The following is a 15,895-nucleotide window of genomic DNA, read 5'->3' as shown; positions in this document are numbered from 1 at the left end:
CCCTTAACATTTAAACCTGACCCAAATAACCCCACGTCACTTTATACTGCAGTGAATCTTGTCCGCGATTGACCATACAAAGCGCTTTACAGGGGCGGGAAAAATTCCCGTCGGGAGGCCTCCCTATGTGCCGACGCCAAAAAATGTAAGAATCGCAAAACTTTTCCTCACCGCACCTACTTTAACCCAGAAAGGTCCTACTCCTGTCTCCCCTTGGAACAAAACCTGGCAGAGCGAGACGAGCCAGTGTTTGACCTCAAAGTCCAACTCACCCTCCCTGTACAATAAAGCTTCTATCAAAATTTGGCTGGTGATGATGGACAGCAGTGCAACTATGCTCAGGACACAGGCTGAATACTATTAAACACCAACTCTTACTTTGGAGAATCTCCAATCGATCGACGTCAGACCTGCCATATACCCTCAAAAAATTTAATGATGGAAAACTTAGCAACTTACTGAACTAACAATGATTTTACTCAATATCAAAAAAATGCGATCACAAATGTATCTCAGATGCCAATACAGATTTTAAATACATTCATGAAACATCATCCATGGGCTGAATAACTGTTTGAGAAAGCCAACATCAGAAAAATAATTACAACCAATTCATCAGAACAGCAATGTTCTATCAGTAATTCCATTTAAACCAGTCATCAGTCTCCTTGTTCACATTCTACATTTTTACTTCAACAGTAATCACTTCTATAAAAGGTAAACCTATGATGTACATATGTAAATATAAGTATGAAGACATGTTTTTATTTTTTCTGATATTGGGGTATACGTTTATTCTAAGGGGTGGGTATTGTGGGGTTTTTATTCTATTTTTTGTTTTTAATTTAAATTTGTTTTTAAAAAAATGTTTTTTATCTTACTTCTGTCTTCCAACTCTTCTGCATTTTCTTCATTTTCCACTGGGAGTTTGATTGTAACTAAAAATTTTCCCTCCAGATATTAATAGTTTCTCTGATTCTGACAAATACAAAGAAGATTGTGTTTGTTTCTGAATCTAAGAAAAAGGCAAAAACACAGCTGGACAATTCATTCATAACATGTGATCTATGAGCTGAAAAACCCCTTGAGAAAGCCAACATCACAGATCCAGCTGTATTTCGTTTGAACTTTCCTGAGACCGTCTCCTCTTGAGGCATCACAAGTGAAGAGCTGGTAAAACTTCAGTTCCAACAACAGAGTTAATAAATGGTCACAGTCTGTGCTTAATCAGCACTTGAGCTTCACCATGCAGAAAATCAGTTCATCCACCTCCTAGATGCAGCAGACTCACTTCCTGGTTGTGCCCTGTAGTTTGAAGAGCAGCTTGCAGACTTGTGCGATGTGGGCTGCAACAGTCCTTCAGAGGTGAGGTCTGGAGATCTAGACAGTGTCCAGGGCTTGGTGGATCAGGTCAGGCCACAACATTCCCCTTCCAGCCTTCCTCAAGGTTGGACATATGACTCAAACTGAGAAAAAAAAACAAAAAAAAACAATCATTAGTAATAAGTAAAAAGCAAACAGACTAAAGCAAACCTTCAACATGACCTCAGATCTTACCTTTGGTTGACACTCTCTCACTTCCTCTGACTCTGGTGTCTGCTGCTTTCACAGACTGTTGTGGAACAGTCCAGTGCATCCATCCCTGCAGGGTGGAAAGTCTGCTGGGAGTCTGTGAACTCATCTATCCATCAGTCCATTAACTCGAAACTTCATCACATTCCAGTTCTGTACTGCCTGTGGAACTCCTCCTCAGCATGTTCTGCCATGGTCTTGTGATCTTCACAAACCCTTCCACAGAGGCTCAGAAGTAATTAGCAAGTCCAATGTCCTGACGTACATGGAGACAGTCTGAGAAGACACTACTGTCTTCTACTACACTTTATGCCTTTTGCCGTCTAATCATATCAACAGGTCGACAGCTCCATGACTTGGGCTCAGAGACAGAAAAGTCCAAATGTAAAGTTTAAAAGAAAAAAAAACTATGGAAACAAAGCACTAAAGTACTAAATGACAGAAAACTGACAATTTGGGAGCAATATGTGAAAAAGACAAAAAATATATATATACGTGTGTGTGTATATATACATTCAAGTTTCATTTCAACATTTAGATTAGATGTTTAAACTAAAATACGACACCTACTTGGAGGAAACGGCAGCAGTGCTCGCCAGAGCCGAAGTGACGACTAGCACATCAACATGGCGGCTGTAGATGCCTCCTTGCTCACACTCTACCTTTTTGCCTGAACAGTAAAGTCCTCCTCCCCCCGCCCCCCCAGTAAGTGTATTTTACAGCTGCCTGTATTATTTTGTCCTTCCACACTTGTGACTATGCTCACAAGTTTATTTGTCTTATTTGTAGGATTTTGTTATGTGATAAAACTGCTGATTTTTTTATATATCACTATATATTTTTGACAATCATCTGTCTGCTTTGGAAATTTGGTGTTTAGGTTGATCTGATAGTAAAATGAATGGGGGCAAAATCCATCCCATCACAGGGCTCCTCATCAGGCCACACCAGGCATATTAGAGAGAGAGACAAAGGAGGACAGGCTCCTAAATCAGACCTGACACAAGCCCCATCGACATAGAGGGCTCCCCAAATCAGCCCATATCAGGCATATTAGAGAGAGACAGCCCCAACAGGCCCCAACTCAGGGCCCCCTATCAACCATATTAAACAAAGAGAGACAGACATTAAACTGCCCCAATGCTGGGCCCCCAGATCAACCCCTAGCAGGCTGATTAGAGGGAGAGACAGATGTGTGAGTGTGAGTCTGTGTGTGTGACAGAGACTGGCACAGCGGCCGAGCTAATAACAGTTTAAAAAACAAAACAAAACAAAAAACAGGAAAAAAGCTGAGGGATGGACAGGAACAAACAACAAAACAAAACAAACAACCGCCCGACCAACAGAGAGAAAGAGAAGCGACCTATGGCAGCCATATTGGATGGACAGGAACAAATTCTGTAGGAGGAAAAGTTATGGCACAGCAGCCAGACATCCCAGCATCAAATAAAAAAAAAGTCTCATACCTCATATAGCCTCTTGATACAACATGGTCAAAATCGATTAACACAGGGAGGGAGAGAGGGAGGGGAGAGAGGGGGTGAGAAAGAGAGAGCGCAAGGGAGCGCGCGAGAGCGGTCGGGCGGACACAAATACAGGGTTCCTACACATTTGAAATGAAAAAATTCCATACTTTTTCCAGACCCTAATTTCCAGACTTCTCGGTAAAAAAAAATCTAATAATTTGTGACATTTGACATGTGTAGCATCTAAATTATCGAATTTATCGTTTGTTTTCATTATTCTGAATATATATGCCATTATGTCACCAAATAATTTCCAGAAGATTATAGCTAGGTAATGTAGCTCATAGAAATAAATAAAGACCAAACCCAGACAAATTCAAATCACAACCGCCGCCTCCCCCATGTTGGAGATGTCAAACAATGTCACACAAAGTCTGCATTCAGCTTTCTTTATCCATTTGGGATCCTTATCAAACCAGGCTTTATATTTGGGAATCATGAGCCAGTCGTCAGAGAATTTATATTTACCCATAACGAGTTCTGTCAACGATCATAAACAGGCATTTTCAATAGCTCGCTCACAGTGTGGACATCACCTCTGTCTGTGAAAGCAGCAATGAAACTTGATGACACCTGGGCGGGCCAATGGGTTGGAGGAGGATAAGAGTAGAGGGCTGGGCATTCAATTTGTCAATCTGCCCAAATGTTTTCTGGGACACATAGCCATGGATCATATGAACGCATTGCTGTTTTATACATTCTACAGCCTACTGTGTGCTCTCACACAAACATTTTGGGGGGCCTAAAAGGGCCTTAAGGGCCCTAAGGGCCTTAAAAACAGATCGATCCATTTCTTTTTTTAGATATTCATAATTTTATGTTTTAGAAAATAGAACAGTGGTAATAGTCCCTGGAAACATGAATATTTTTCCATACAATAGTTTCCATTTTCCATACTTTTCCAAACCTGGAAATTTATAAAATCAAATTCCATACTTTTCATACTTGCTTAGGAACCCTGCAAATAATTATGGCACGGTGGCCGTGTGTGTTAGTGTGTGTTAGTGTGTGTTAATGTGTGTGCGAGGGACAGGTGGCACGGCAGCCAATCAAACACCTCAAAGCTGATCTAAACTCATGATGACATGGGGCCACAATCAAAACACAACAGGCTGTGAGAGAGATCAGCACAGCAGCTGTGTGTGTGTGTACGAGAGACAGGTAGCACAGTGGCCGATCAACACCTTAAAGCTGATCCAACAACACAAAAGGCTGAGAGAGAGATCAGCATGGCAGCTGACAGGTGGCATGGCGGCCGATCAAACACACCCCAACAGCAGAATAAAAATTTCACTTACTCTTCGTTGATTTATTCTCATGCTGATCTGTTTGTGGACCTGAAAGAAGAAGAAACAGCTCAGTCTGAGTCTGCAGGTCAGAGCCAGTTCACCTGTGAAGACACAGAGTGGACTGATCCTGTCCAACACTCACACTCTAAACATCAGTTCACTGAATATAAGTCCATCTGTGTAAAGCTTTATACACATACTGCTCAGGGAATAATCATTTCCAGTCATAGTTATTGATCATTTTGGAGACTGTGATGTGTGAGTGAGGGTGACTGTGACTGTGATGAAGCTGAAAGATGAAGATCTTCAGATTGACTGCAGGTGGTTTATTGAGCATGTTCTCTTCACTGAGCAGCGTTTCACAATCTTTAAATATTGTTTATTGATAAAATTCTGCTCAACGAGTAAAACGGAAAATCAACACTGATCAAACTGATGACGGTATTTTACCGTCAGCTCTGGACTCTAATATAACTAGTTTATGTCGGTAAAAATGGTGTCTCTGTCCAACTCTGAGGACTTACAGGCCTGTCTCCACGTAACCCTGATAACCTGAGCACGTGGGAAACGAACTGAGGAGGCCGCTGAGGCCTAATTACCTCTGTGCGGCTGCGCTGTCCCGCGTGTCATATTCAGCCTTAATCTTTACCACATGAACCACATCACGGTCCAGAATTTAAATATGTCAAACCACCAAGACTTAAGAAATATTTACTACAGAACCAATATTTACTACAGAGCTCCACCTTAAACCATAACCCCAGGTGGCACCAGCGCAACATGGCACCGTAAACTGTGACTGTTTTCGGAACCATGTCGTTGGCGCGCTCGTTGGGGCTCGTCTGAAATCGTGGACTGAAATGTTATGTGCACTCACTTTTCGTAGAAAATCCAGAAAGCCGTTTCCACGCCGTCTGTCCAAGGTGAGCAGTGCGATGGAGACACGCGCACTGAGGCTGTGTGTGCGAGCGTGAGCAGAAAGTGGCGTCTGTGGCTCACGCGATGGAAAAACCCTGGCCCCTCCGCCGCAGCATCTTAAACACATATTCACAGGCTGATACACCTGGTCTGATACACCTGGTCTGTTTCCCTCAGTGTGCTCACACTGTCTCCATACTCACTCAGAAACTTGGTGGAAATCGGTGATCCGCGCACACGCGCTCTCCTCTCCTCCAAACCGGCGCGGTAATGGCGGACTCTGTGACCGCGTGGTGGTCACAGTGGTACCGTGGTTTAGCTGAACTAGGAGCTGAAACCAGCTCCAACACACGGCTCAGCGTCCGGTTTTATCAGGTTATACTTTGACTCAAAGTCCCGGGTCTTCACCTGATGAACAACAGTATTTCACAGATTTGAATAAACTCACAACCAGCGTCACCGTGTCCCCCTGTTTCTAGCGTCCTCCCGGCCTGTACCTGCCCTTTTTATGTCCCACCCCTCTAACAACCAGGTGGGTCGTCATCTCTTATTGGCCAGTGTTAATTGAGCCAGACCATAATATCACAGGCCATGTTTTATGAAACAAAACACAGAAACCAATAGGAGTGTGCCACACTACAAAATTTGGTATGATCCCATACCAAGTAAATACAGGGCCAGTACCGCTGACAGCCATACCACTATCAATACTTTTTTACTCAGAAAGGCAGCTTATCTACTTTTGTCTAGGGCGGAGCAATGCGACATAATGACGTGAATGCAATATGCAAACTTGAATGAAAATTGAACATTTGAATTTTCATGATAATTGAATGATTTTGTGATTTTTCAATTTTCAATTAGTTGATCATGATTATGATCATAATAAAACACAGGACAAAGATTTTAGGCAAATAATAAAATAAAAATAAATACTTTTTAAGTCAAAATTTTAATTTTACTTTTTTGTTCCATTTTTTGTTCAGAAACAATAACAATATATAAATACAACAATATAACAAAAACAGAACACAGTTGTTTGTGAAAAATGAAATCAATAGGGCAAATAAAAAAGTGCAAATAACTAAACAAAAGCAAAAACTACTATTGGCTATCATTCATGACCTTTGGCTAAGGTCCACTTTTGGTTCCTGTCCCCATGTTTAGAGCAACAGATTTATAGATTTTTGTTCAGAAACAAAAACATTTGCACTTGCTGCATTTGCAATTGCTGACCACTAAATCTGCTACTGTTACTATTTTTATCTATTTTATATTTGACTGCAGTTAGTATGACTGCTGTTATCACTGCTAATCACAGTAATAATTTGTCTGATCCTATGAATGGATCTAATGTGCCTGCACCATGTCAGGACACTGGAATCCTCACAGGACTTTGTCTTCTCTTGTTTTCTTGTATTCTGATGTTTTGCCTTTGGGAAATTTTCAGAGCACCTCACAGCTTCTCCGACGGGCTCATTATCGGCCGATTTGGACCTGTCAAACTACTGCTATTTATTCAAAAACCAAACATGATATCAGCAAACAAATTTCACTGTCAAAGCCACAAGACCTTAAGGAACACAGCACGTTTTTATCTATAATTTGTTGGTGTGCGCTCAACAGTGTGGGACGAGTTACAAACCGAAATTCTAGGTGTAAGAAAAACGAGAATAACAATAGTGTGCGGTGCTACACCCCACCAATAGTGTGCATGCAAAGCAATGCACCACTAATTTGAAGAGAAAAAGAAAATCCAATTACCAGTGAAGCTATGTGCATGCATGGTTCCAATTAGTAATGAGTGCTGGAAATGTATTGTCTCAAGATATATGTGTAAAGTAACATTTTGCATTATTTTTCACATCAGCAGGATTTTTTTTTAGGTGCAGCTTTGAGTTTCATTGTGTATATTGCATTTTTGGTATAAAACTCCTCAAATATTCAGAGACTAAAATGCTCGGAGGACATCATCACATCTGCGTACAACCTTTTTGACTGATGCCTAGACATGATGGTGAGCATGAAAATGTGGTTCAGCATTTCTTTCTGTTTATCCAGCAGTTTGTTCTTTTTAAACCAAGATGTGAGATGTGCTAACAAAGTCTCCACACCTGCTGAACTTGCTGGAGTGATACGGTGCCTCCAAGGTTTATCACACCATATAAAAAAAAATCTAATTTAAAATTAGGTCATGCAAAAATCAGGCACAACAACATGTGCCACAAATTCCACTTTCATCAGTCTAAACTGCTGTGACTATGGTGGTCTTCTTGTTAATATGGCAATGTAAAGCACAGTGTCCAGGCTTTTGGTGCATCTCAGTCTCCACAGTGAAACAGCGTCAGCAGTGCTCGCAGGCAGCAGAGGAGAAGCCTCCTTATCAGTTAATGGATGAGTACACTGGAATGTCGGCCGATTCTCCACGCTGACATTTAAACTGATGAGTCCTGCTCTCCATCTCAAACGCAGGACTGTCAGACCGGCGTGGAGACAAACGTTTTTATCCCAAAGATAATAAAAATACATGGGGATAGCAAAGCCAAGTATGCGATCGACTAATCTCCTGGCATTCTGTGGTGGTGGTGGTTGGGGGGGGCATCCCAGAATTGATTGTGGGGGCTTTTTGTTTGCTTTGCACGCCATATTGTTATCTCACATTAAAAGAGTGTGTATAGAGACTTGTACCCAGACATAAATCACAAGGCTTGGGTTCAGTCAAGCAATCAATTACACTCTATCAGACATAGAGGAAGAGGCTGTGCTTGCACCCCCAGCTGCTCTCATTATCATAATCATCCCCCTTAAGTGATGCAGAGTCTATGAAACAAGAGATGAATTCATGAACTACACAAACTGAAGACAGTACCTTGATATTTATGAAAGAGATTCAGCCCCTTAGCATGAAAGGGATTTTGTTTTAAATGAGTCATGCATTGTCAAGTGTATGTTGTAGTAATATAAGGTGCATGAGGGAAGATTTTCTGGTCAGGAGTTGAGGGTTTTACTAGAAGTTAGTGATTGTGACAGTGTGGTCAGCTATTGCTGGACAAGATTTATGTCAACAGATGAACCTGCACCAGTTTAAAGGAGCACTTAACCAATTGTGCATGTCAAAGACAATTTACTGTATGGTGAGTCAGCTATGATAACACCTGTGTTTCTGAGAAAGTCACATCACTTGAGTAAAGCCAGGTTGGCTTTATAATGGACAACATTTTAATTTGTTGTTTCCAAAATTTTATGAGTGTAGGATCTGGGGTTTTGGAGCTTGCCTGATTTTGAGAACTAAAGGTTTAGAAATCTTGACCTTTACTGCTTCAGTTTTTACCATTCTGTTGTAAATATGTGACACACAATTTTTCCAATCTTCCAAAGAGCCCTGAGTAAATAGCGTTCTCAGGAGCTAAATACGATTGCATTTAACAAATGTAAAAATGTATTAATGTTTGTTTTTTTTTGGCCACATAGGACCAGTGGAACAAGCATGAAACTCAAACATGTTTGCTCATTTACACATCCAACAGTAATGGAGTAACATTAGCACTAGTTTGGAGTTGTGTTTCTGTTCACCTGGTGACTCTTAGTCCAGTATTCACTGTCTTTTAGCTCTGTTTTCAGCCTTTACTAACTCCTGAGGGAAATATCTAGCCCTTTAGCAGCATATTTTTATCCAGCTTGCTGCTAAGTTTGCCTGTTTGCTCCTTGGTGCTGGTCAGGCAGTATGCAGTATTTTACCAGAGTAAAAGCTGGAAAGGAGGTTGATGAGAATAGTGAGACCAAAACAGTAAAGTTCTGGGCTATAAATTTAGCTGAAAGACACTAAAATGCCCTGTAGAGATGAGGGGAACTGAGTAGGTGATAATTCTCTGTGGATGTGTCATTAGGAGCAACCCTTTTCAGATTACACAGTTATTTGATCCACGGTTACTGTAAGAGTTTTATGCTAATAAAGTGATTAGAGAGACCAGAGTAATTATTTGGAAAGAGACACAGGTCATACTCCTGAATTTGCTAATGAACTGAGCGTGAATAAAAACACTAAATACTGTTGATGCTGCCCTGATTATTGTCGCCTCATTAAAAAACAAAAGATGTGTTTGATAGAAGGTGAGATGATAAAAGTTGTCTATCAGAAGAGATCTGGAGATGCCTTTGTCCTCGGTAATGAGGCACTGAGTTGCTAATTGAAGGATCATATGGGACTGAGGGTATGAGGTCCCGCTAACAGATGGTAGGAGTCTGGAGTCAGATAAATAAACCATTAGCCCAGCAAGGAGAAACTGCCATGTGAGGGAGTCTCATGCCAGGTTGCCTAACAACTTGGTTACAACATGAAACCACTCAGTGTATTATGTCAGATCTTAGCTATACACTCATGGGCCACTTTCCTGTGGCTGAAGAAGAGCAGTCAGAGATGATGGATGAAAGCCACCACTGCAAAGTCCACATGAAGGGAAGACTGTCATGATGACAAGAGAAAGCAAAAGGTATAAATCTTTGTTGTCATCCTTCAGCTGCGTCAGATCAGCAGGGTTCTCTGCTGATTGGATTGTTTTATGTTAATGCCAGCCTGACATGCTTTTACTTGGGACATGACATGAATCACAGACACAGTCAATGAACTTCTTTTTGTCTCAGAACTGCTCCTATCATTACTACAACCTCACAAATGTAGTCAAATTCTTTCATTCCATTAACAATATCCTATATTTAAAAATGTATTCAACAAGAGAACAACGGGGCTTTTGTTACCCAGTGTTAAACTCCGTAATATGTTATTTGAGATAGTGAGGCTGACCATGGGAAGTGAATCCAAACCCATTTTAACATTTTCAAACTTCAGAGATATCCTGGTGGATATTCAACCTCTGTTGAGTTGTGGGGTGGAGGTTTAATTGTTAATGGCTGATCAGACCTCTTCTGAGGACTGTGTGGGTGTGTACAAACTGTGGCTGGCTGACATCTCTCTGACCCTCCAGTTAGTTTTTTCGCACCTGCTATGAAGAGAGAAGTTACCTGTGTGTGGGACTAATTCGCCAAAATAAGTGAAACCATCTGTGTTAACCGACTAGAAACCTCAGTTATACGTCATTCGTTTTATAGAAAGAAAAAATTGTGTTTTATGTACATACATTTTTACTGTTCTTTTTTGTAACGTTAACGTTAACCGACTGTTTGCAGGCTCATTAGCTAAGAGAACTTTATATTCCCCTTTAAAATACTTTTCATTGACCCAAGTGGTGCAATATCCAAATTCCCAGTTAACAAGCTTCCACCTATTTTTCATGGGTCAATTATTTGAATTCAAAACCAAATTAAATGTGAAGGTAAAGCTTACAAAAGCCGAACACTGTAAGCAAATGGGTTAATAATAAAGCTATGGCTATTTTTGGTGATCCAGCGACTACTACAAATGACAAATCCCAACAACGTTTCAAAGCTCATCATATATAAAACAATAATTTATTATTTCTCTCATTTTACAAGACATCGAATTGTGTGGCTAACTAAGGATTTGTTAAGCTGTTATTCTGTTCAATACATGAAACCCTAAGAAAGCAAAAGCGACTACAATGTGTGCTTTAACAGACACAGACATGTCAATATCAACAATGTGAGAAACATCTTTCTCTAAACATACGTACATACACAATGATATCACGTTATGATGTTCTCTACATTATGTAAGAGATGGTACATCGCTGGTGGTATTAACTTTGGGAGATCAGCACCAATAGAGAGAAATTAAAACTAAAAAAAAAAAAAAAGTGGATTTGTTACAAAAATTTTATTTTTTAATTTACAAAAGTCCTTTTGAAAAGGATTATGTGTTCTACCTTGCAGGAAAATAGCATGGTTTCCATAAAAGCATTAAGTATGCAAAACAGTAAAATACTGATAAGAGATATATAGTACGAACAAAATAATGTAAAATAGTGTAAATGCTCAGTTTCTGTATGGCACACGGTCTTTACACACTCCAAACCTTCCAAAAAGTCAAATATTGTGTTTTTGTTTCCAAAGTTATTCAAAAGAGCAAGCACAAAGGTAGAAAAGGATATTGAAAGAATCTGAAAAATGTTTCCAAAATCATCCTCATGGCCATGTCAGATTCATGTCCATGTTCATGTCCAAGTCCAACCATCACCTACAGGACCTTCTCTTCACCGCAGCGGTGGGAAATGTCTGTCCAGAAAAGGCTTTTCTTATTTCCTATTTACAAAATGTTGCCACATTGAACGAGGCAGGAATCTATACCCCAACTGGTAGTGATCTATGTACAGTCCATTACATTCCAGTCTGCCCTCCTCTAGCTGGCCTGACACTGAACTCAAAGCAGGACTTAGACTGTGGTCACAGACAGGAGAGAGTTGTAAACCCTGGTGCCGTCTGGTGACTTGGTACCGTGGGTCAGCAGTTCCTGGATCGTCATCCAGTTGTCAAATATTTTCTTATTCCTCTTTTTCATCATCTTTTTGTGGCTGAGTTCGATAATGTTGGGCTCCTTTTTGTCCTCTGGGCCGGTCTGGTCCTTCAGACAATCGGCTCGGCTCTGCTTCATGAACTCACGGCGCTGTCTCTGCTCCTTGGCGCGAACAGCGTGCTGCTTCCTCTCCTCCTTGCTCCAGTAGCGGCCCATCTTCAGCTCGCTTATGGCGTCGTCGTCCGTGGTCATGCCGCTGCGCTCCTCGTGGATCCGGAGGGCACGCTCCCTCAGCAGCTTGTCCCGGACGGGCCGCTTGGTGATGTAGCGTGTGCCGTCGCTGCGGATCTTCACCTTCCACTCCATCTTAGGCTCCAGGTCGCTGGGGGTGATGGGGTCCCGGCACATGCTGACCAGACTCATCTGGCTCTGGGCGTACTCCACAGCTGATTTCTGCTGGATCAGCTGCATGTAGCTCTGGTAGTGCTGGGCATGGGCAGGGATGTGAGCGTGCTTATAAGGTGAGTGTGGCTGGGAGAAGCTCCGTCCGGACTTACTGGGCTCTCCCAGCTTTCTCTCCTTGCTCTCTGCCTGCAGGGCTCCATCTGGATCCTTGGAGGAGCCTCTGCTCCGGCTGGGGCCACAAGCTTCCTGGACAGGAGAGAGGAGGGGCTTGAGCATCCTGCTGTTGGAGCTGCTGGAGCCGGACGCACCAGCTGGACCCTGGTTCTCGGCTCCTCTGCGGAGCGAGTTGTCTGGAGACAGCTCCAGAGTCAGAGGGGTGCTACGGCAGCTCTCGCCAGTGTTATAGGCACTGGAGCTGTCCTTGTCTGATTTCTCTGGCAGCTCTGTGATGTCTGAGAGCTCATGGCGGCGAGCATCGATGCTGGTGTTGTAGTTGCGGAAGCCGCTGTTGTGGAGCATCCAGGACTCGCGGCACTGCTCCCTCAGCTGCTGCATCTTGTGAGCACGGACGATATTCAGGCACTCCAGCTCAATGGTGCGCAGCTCCTCGTTGAGCAGCTCCAGCTCCTTGTCCACACCCTCCTGGTCTTGACCTTCTGCCCCGCCGCCCTGGCAGTACAGACCCTGGGCTCCGCTGTTCCTCATCTGGCACTTCAGCTCCAGGAGCTCTCTGAAGCGCTCACACTCGTCGGCTGGGATGCCCAGGAAATCGGTGTCGGTGTAGTCAGCGGAGATGAACGACTCGCTGCTGAAGGGCAGGTCGGTGCTGCCGAGGGTGTCCTGGCTGTAGGTCAGCTTCCTGCAGCTGCCCAGCGTGTTGGAGGCGATGGTCTGGTCGTCACCTAGGTTCTCCTGCTCTGAGCTCTCGTCATTCCGCGTACTCTCATCTGTGCGTCCAACCCCACTGTCCTTCTCGTGGTGGTTGGACAGCAGTGTGGCTGTGTCGGTGGTGCCTCCATCCTCCTCATGCTTCTTCTGTAAACACAAGACAAATAGGTGAGTGGAGATATTGCAGACACAAACACCGAACATGTGGTTAAAAAGTAAATTTCAGAGTTAATTTTAGTGGGTACACAAGACACTGTTGTTAAAAATTGCAAAATTTGACAAATCATCAGAGCTGTATGATTCCTGCTTATTTTGTGAAAGTGTGTAAAATACAAAGTGAACATTCGTCTCCATGTGTCGTAGCTGAACAGCTGCGACCCTCGGCAGAGCAGGCTCGGCCAAAATAATCTATAGATGAACACACAGATGATTGATCTAGTTTGCCTCTACATGATGTGCATGTGTGTGTGAGTGTACCTGCTGCAGCATGCTGGCAGTGAACTGCATGGCCTGATGGTGTTGCTGCTCCAGCATGTCCATGTGGAGGTCATCCAAGAAGTCGTTCCTGTCATCATCCATCCAGCCCTCATCCAGCTGAGATGCAGAGGAAAGAACAGCCGCCTCATTAGGTGCAAACATTCAACTGCAAAGTTTTACTTTGCAGTTTTTAAAAAAAATGGAACGTCTGCTACATAAAGTCCTGTTCTTGTTTGTTGACATGAAAACTCAACACACTCTGAAAGGTACCATATTTGCTTGAAAAGAGGGACCAGATGAAGACCATTAAAATGAACCGCCTTCTTGTTATTACCCTTTACTGAATTCACACCCATAATGACATCCTAAGTACCTGGATCTCTGGTCTGGCCACCAGCAGGGAGATATTCTGGTTCCCCTCACTGGTCAGCAGTGCTACAGCATCCTCCCGGTTCTGGATCTCAACACCATTGATCTTGATGGACACAGACAGACTGACTTAAAAGCCTGATTTTTTTTTTTTTTAACATTGAAATTAATTTCTAAATTAAATCAAATGCTAAAAATACAAAAAAAAAATGTGATGACGAATTTAACTGGAATATTTTTGTGCATTAAAACACTGTAGAGATCACAGAAATCCCACCTGGATGATTTTGTCCCCTTCTCTAATCCTGCCATCCTTTGCAGCAATGCTGTTCGGATCAATCTACAGAAAACAAAGAATAAAGCAATAAGAGAATAAGATTAATCTCCATCTGTCTGTTTACTCAGATTACCCTTCTGTATTTAAAATTTTTGGGGATAATACTTTGATTTGTATTTTAAAGTAAACATCATCACTGCTAACAGTTCTAGCAGTTGCCATTCACTTACTGTTGAAGCAGATTTAAGAGTTACCCTGCACCACATACCTCACTAATGTAGATCCCAGCCTCATCCTCATCATCAGTCCTATAACAGATGGTCAGGCCGAGCTTGTCTTGGATATTGGCTCGGTACAAATCCACCTCCTGATAAGACAGATGCACAAATTAATTTTCCATACATCTGAAATTATTTGGGCTGTTTTCAAAATTGAGTGGATAATGTTTTTCTGGACGGAGTGAATATATTGACCATGCACAGGGATCAGAGAGCAACAGTGATCCATCAATCACTGTAATGAATCTTTCAGCTGGACCCAGGGAAGCCATTGGCTTTTTCAGAGGCCCACTGACAGAATGAAAAATGCTGCAGCCCAGTGCAGATGGGCAGAGTCTCGTTTTTCACGTGTCAACACCTGTAATCTCACAGATACAGATAAAGATACGAGCAGTGCTGTTCTTTGGGGGCAGAGGACGGGCTCGTAGCTTAAGGAAAATCATAGCTAGTAAAGACTTTGGTAATGAGTAACTCGGTTACTGGTAAATATCTATAGTGATGTCCAATCAAACAAAATCAACTGTGTTAACAGGAAGAACATTACAAGCTTTTTGGGGGACAACTGATACTTTAACACTACAGAAACACAACTGTCCAATTTTTGTAAATATGTGTAATTGATTTATTTATATCTGAAATATCTGATTATGCAAACATAAGTGATCTTATTAGTCGTGTAGTCTAAATTTAGCAAACAAACATTTTGTAATTTGAGCTATATCACGTTATTTTTGTGAAATGTAATTTAAAAACTACCCACAAAACAGCATTTTGATCAGGGGTTGGATCAGACGTGTTGACATTCACCTGCCTTTTTTACTCCTCACTCTGAGTTGCTAATATATTAGCAAACTATTGTAAATTTCATCAGTTGCATCCCGTAGCTACACAGCAGTTAGACTACACCTGGCAGTTACTGGGTGTTAACATTTCATGTAAGAATTAGTTTGTGTGGTGCAACTGGTTTTAATTTAGTGATGCATACATTTCCACAAAGTTAACACCTATGTTGTAACTGGGCTAAGTTTGAACTTATAAATAGTTGGTGCAAGTGTACAGATATTATCATTTCTGATTGATTGTTGTGTGAATTAGAAACAGAATATATACTGTGAGACAAGGCTTGACACTGGGACATTAAATGAAACTGATGCTACACAAACGTAGCTTAACTGGATCGTTTGTCAGCCGTTCTTTTGTAAGATGAAGTGTCTCTTCAAGGACACTTGGTTTAGTCAGTGTTTGTCTCCTGCACATCTGCCATTAGCCGCCCTGAACTTCACCCTTCTGCTCTCAGCCTCATGGTTCTTCCACGGATATTATTAATATCAAGCAGTAGGTGGCTGGGGTTTACTGGGAGGGGGTGTCAGGGGTTGGTGGAGGTCACTGAGGGAGAACAACAGAGGCTTGATCATGGCCTCATCATGGCCTCATCCAGGCATTGTTAGTGTGCATCATCAGATCCATCA

At 42.1% G+C, this 15,895-nt stretch overlaps 1 protein-coding gene across 3 annotated transcripts in view; it reads right to left on the bottom strand.

Moving 5' to 3' along the window:
• Positions 1-10,753: 10,753 nt before the first annotated feature.
• The window catches only part of pdzrn3b (PDZ domain containing RING finger 3b), a 90,266-nt gene continuing 85,124 nt past the window's right edge, over positions 10,754-15,895 (bottom strand). For all 3 annotated transcript variants that reach the window (XM_041034556.1, XM_041034557.1, XM_041034558.1), the window contains 5 exons: positions 14,417-14,515; positions 14,149-14,211; positions 13,876-13,977; positions 13,503-13,619; positions 10,754-13,172 (listed from right to left, as the gene is read on the bottom strand). In XM_041034556.1, coding sequence (XP_040890490.1) covers positions 11,652-13,172; positions 13,503-13,619; positions 13,876-13,977; positions 14,149-14,211; positions 14,417-14,515 — 1,902 coding nt within the window. In that variant the 3' untranslated portion in view covers positions 10,754-11,651. The remainder of the gene's footprint in view (positions 13,173-13,502; positions 13,620-13,875; positions 13,978-14,148; positions 14,212-14,416; positions 14,516-15,895) is intronic.

The sequence above is a fragment of the Toxotes jaculatrix genome, chromosome 3 (assembly GCF_017976425.1).
Source record: "Toxotes jaculatrix isolate fToxJac2 chromosome 3, fToxJac2.pri, whole genome shotgun sequence".
Taxonomy (NCBI): Eukaryota; Metazoa; Chordata; class Actinopteri; family Toxotidae; genus Toxotes; species Toxotes jaculatrix.
This window is presented reverse-complemented; position numbering and strand designations above follow the sequence as displayed.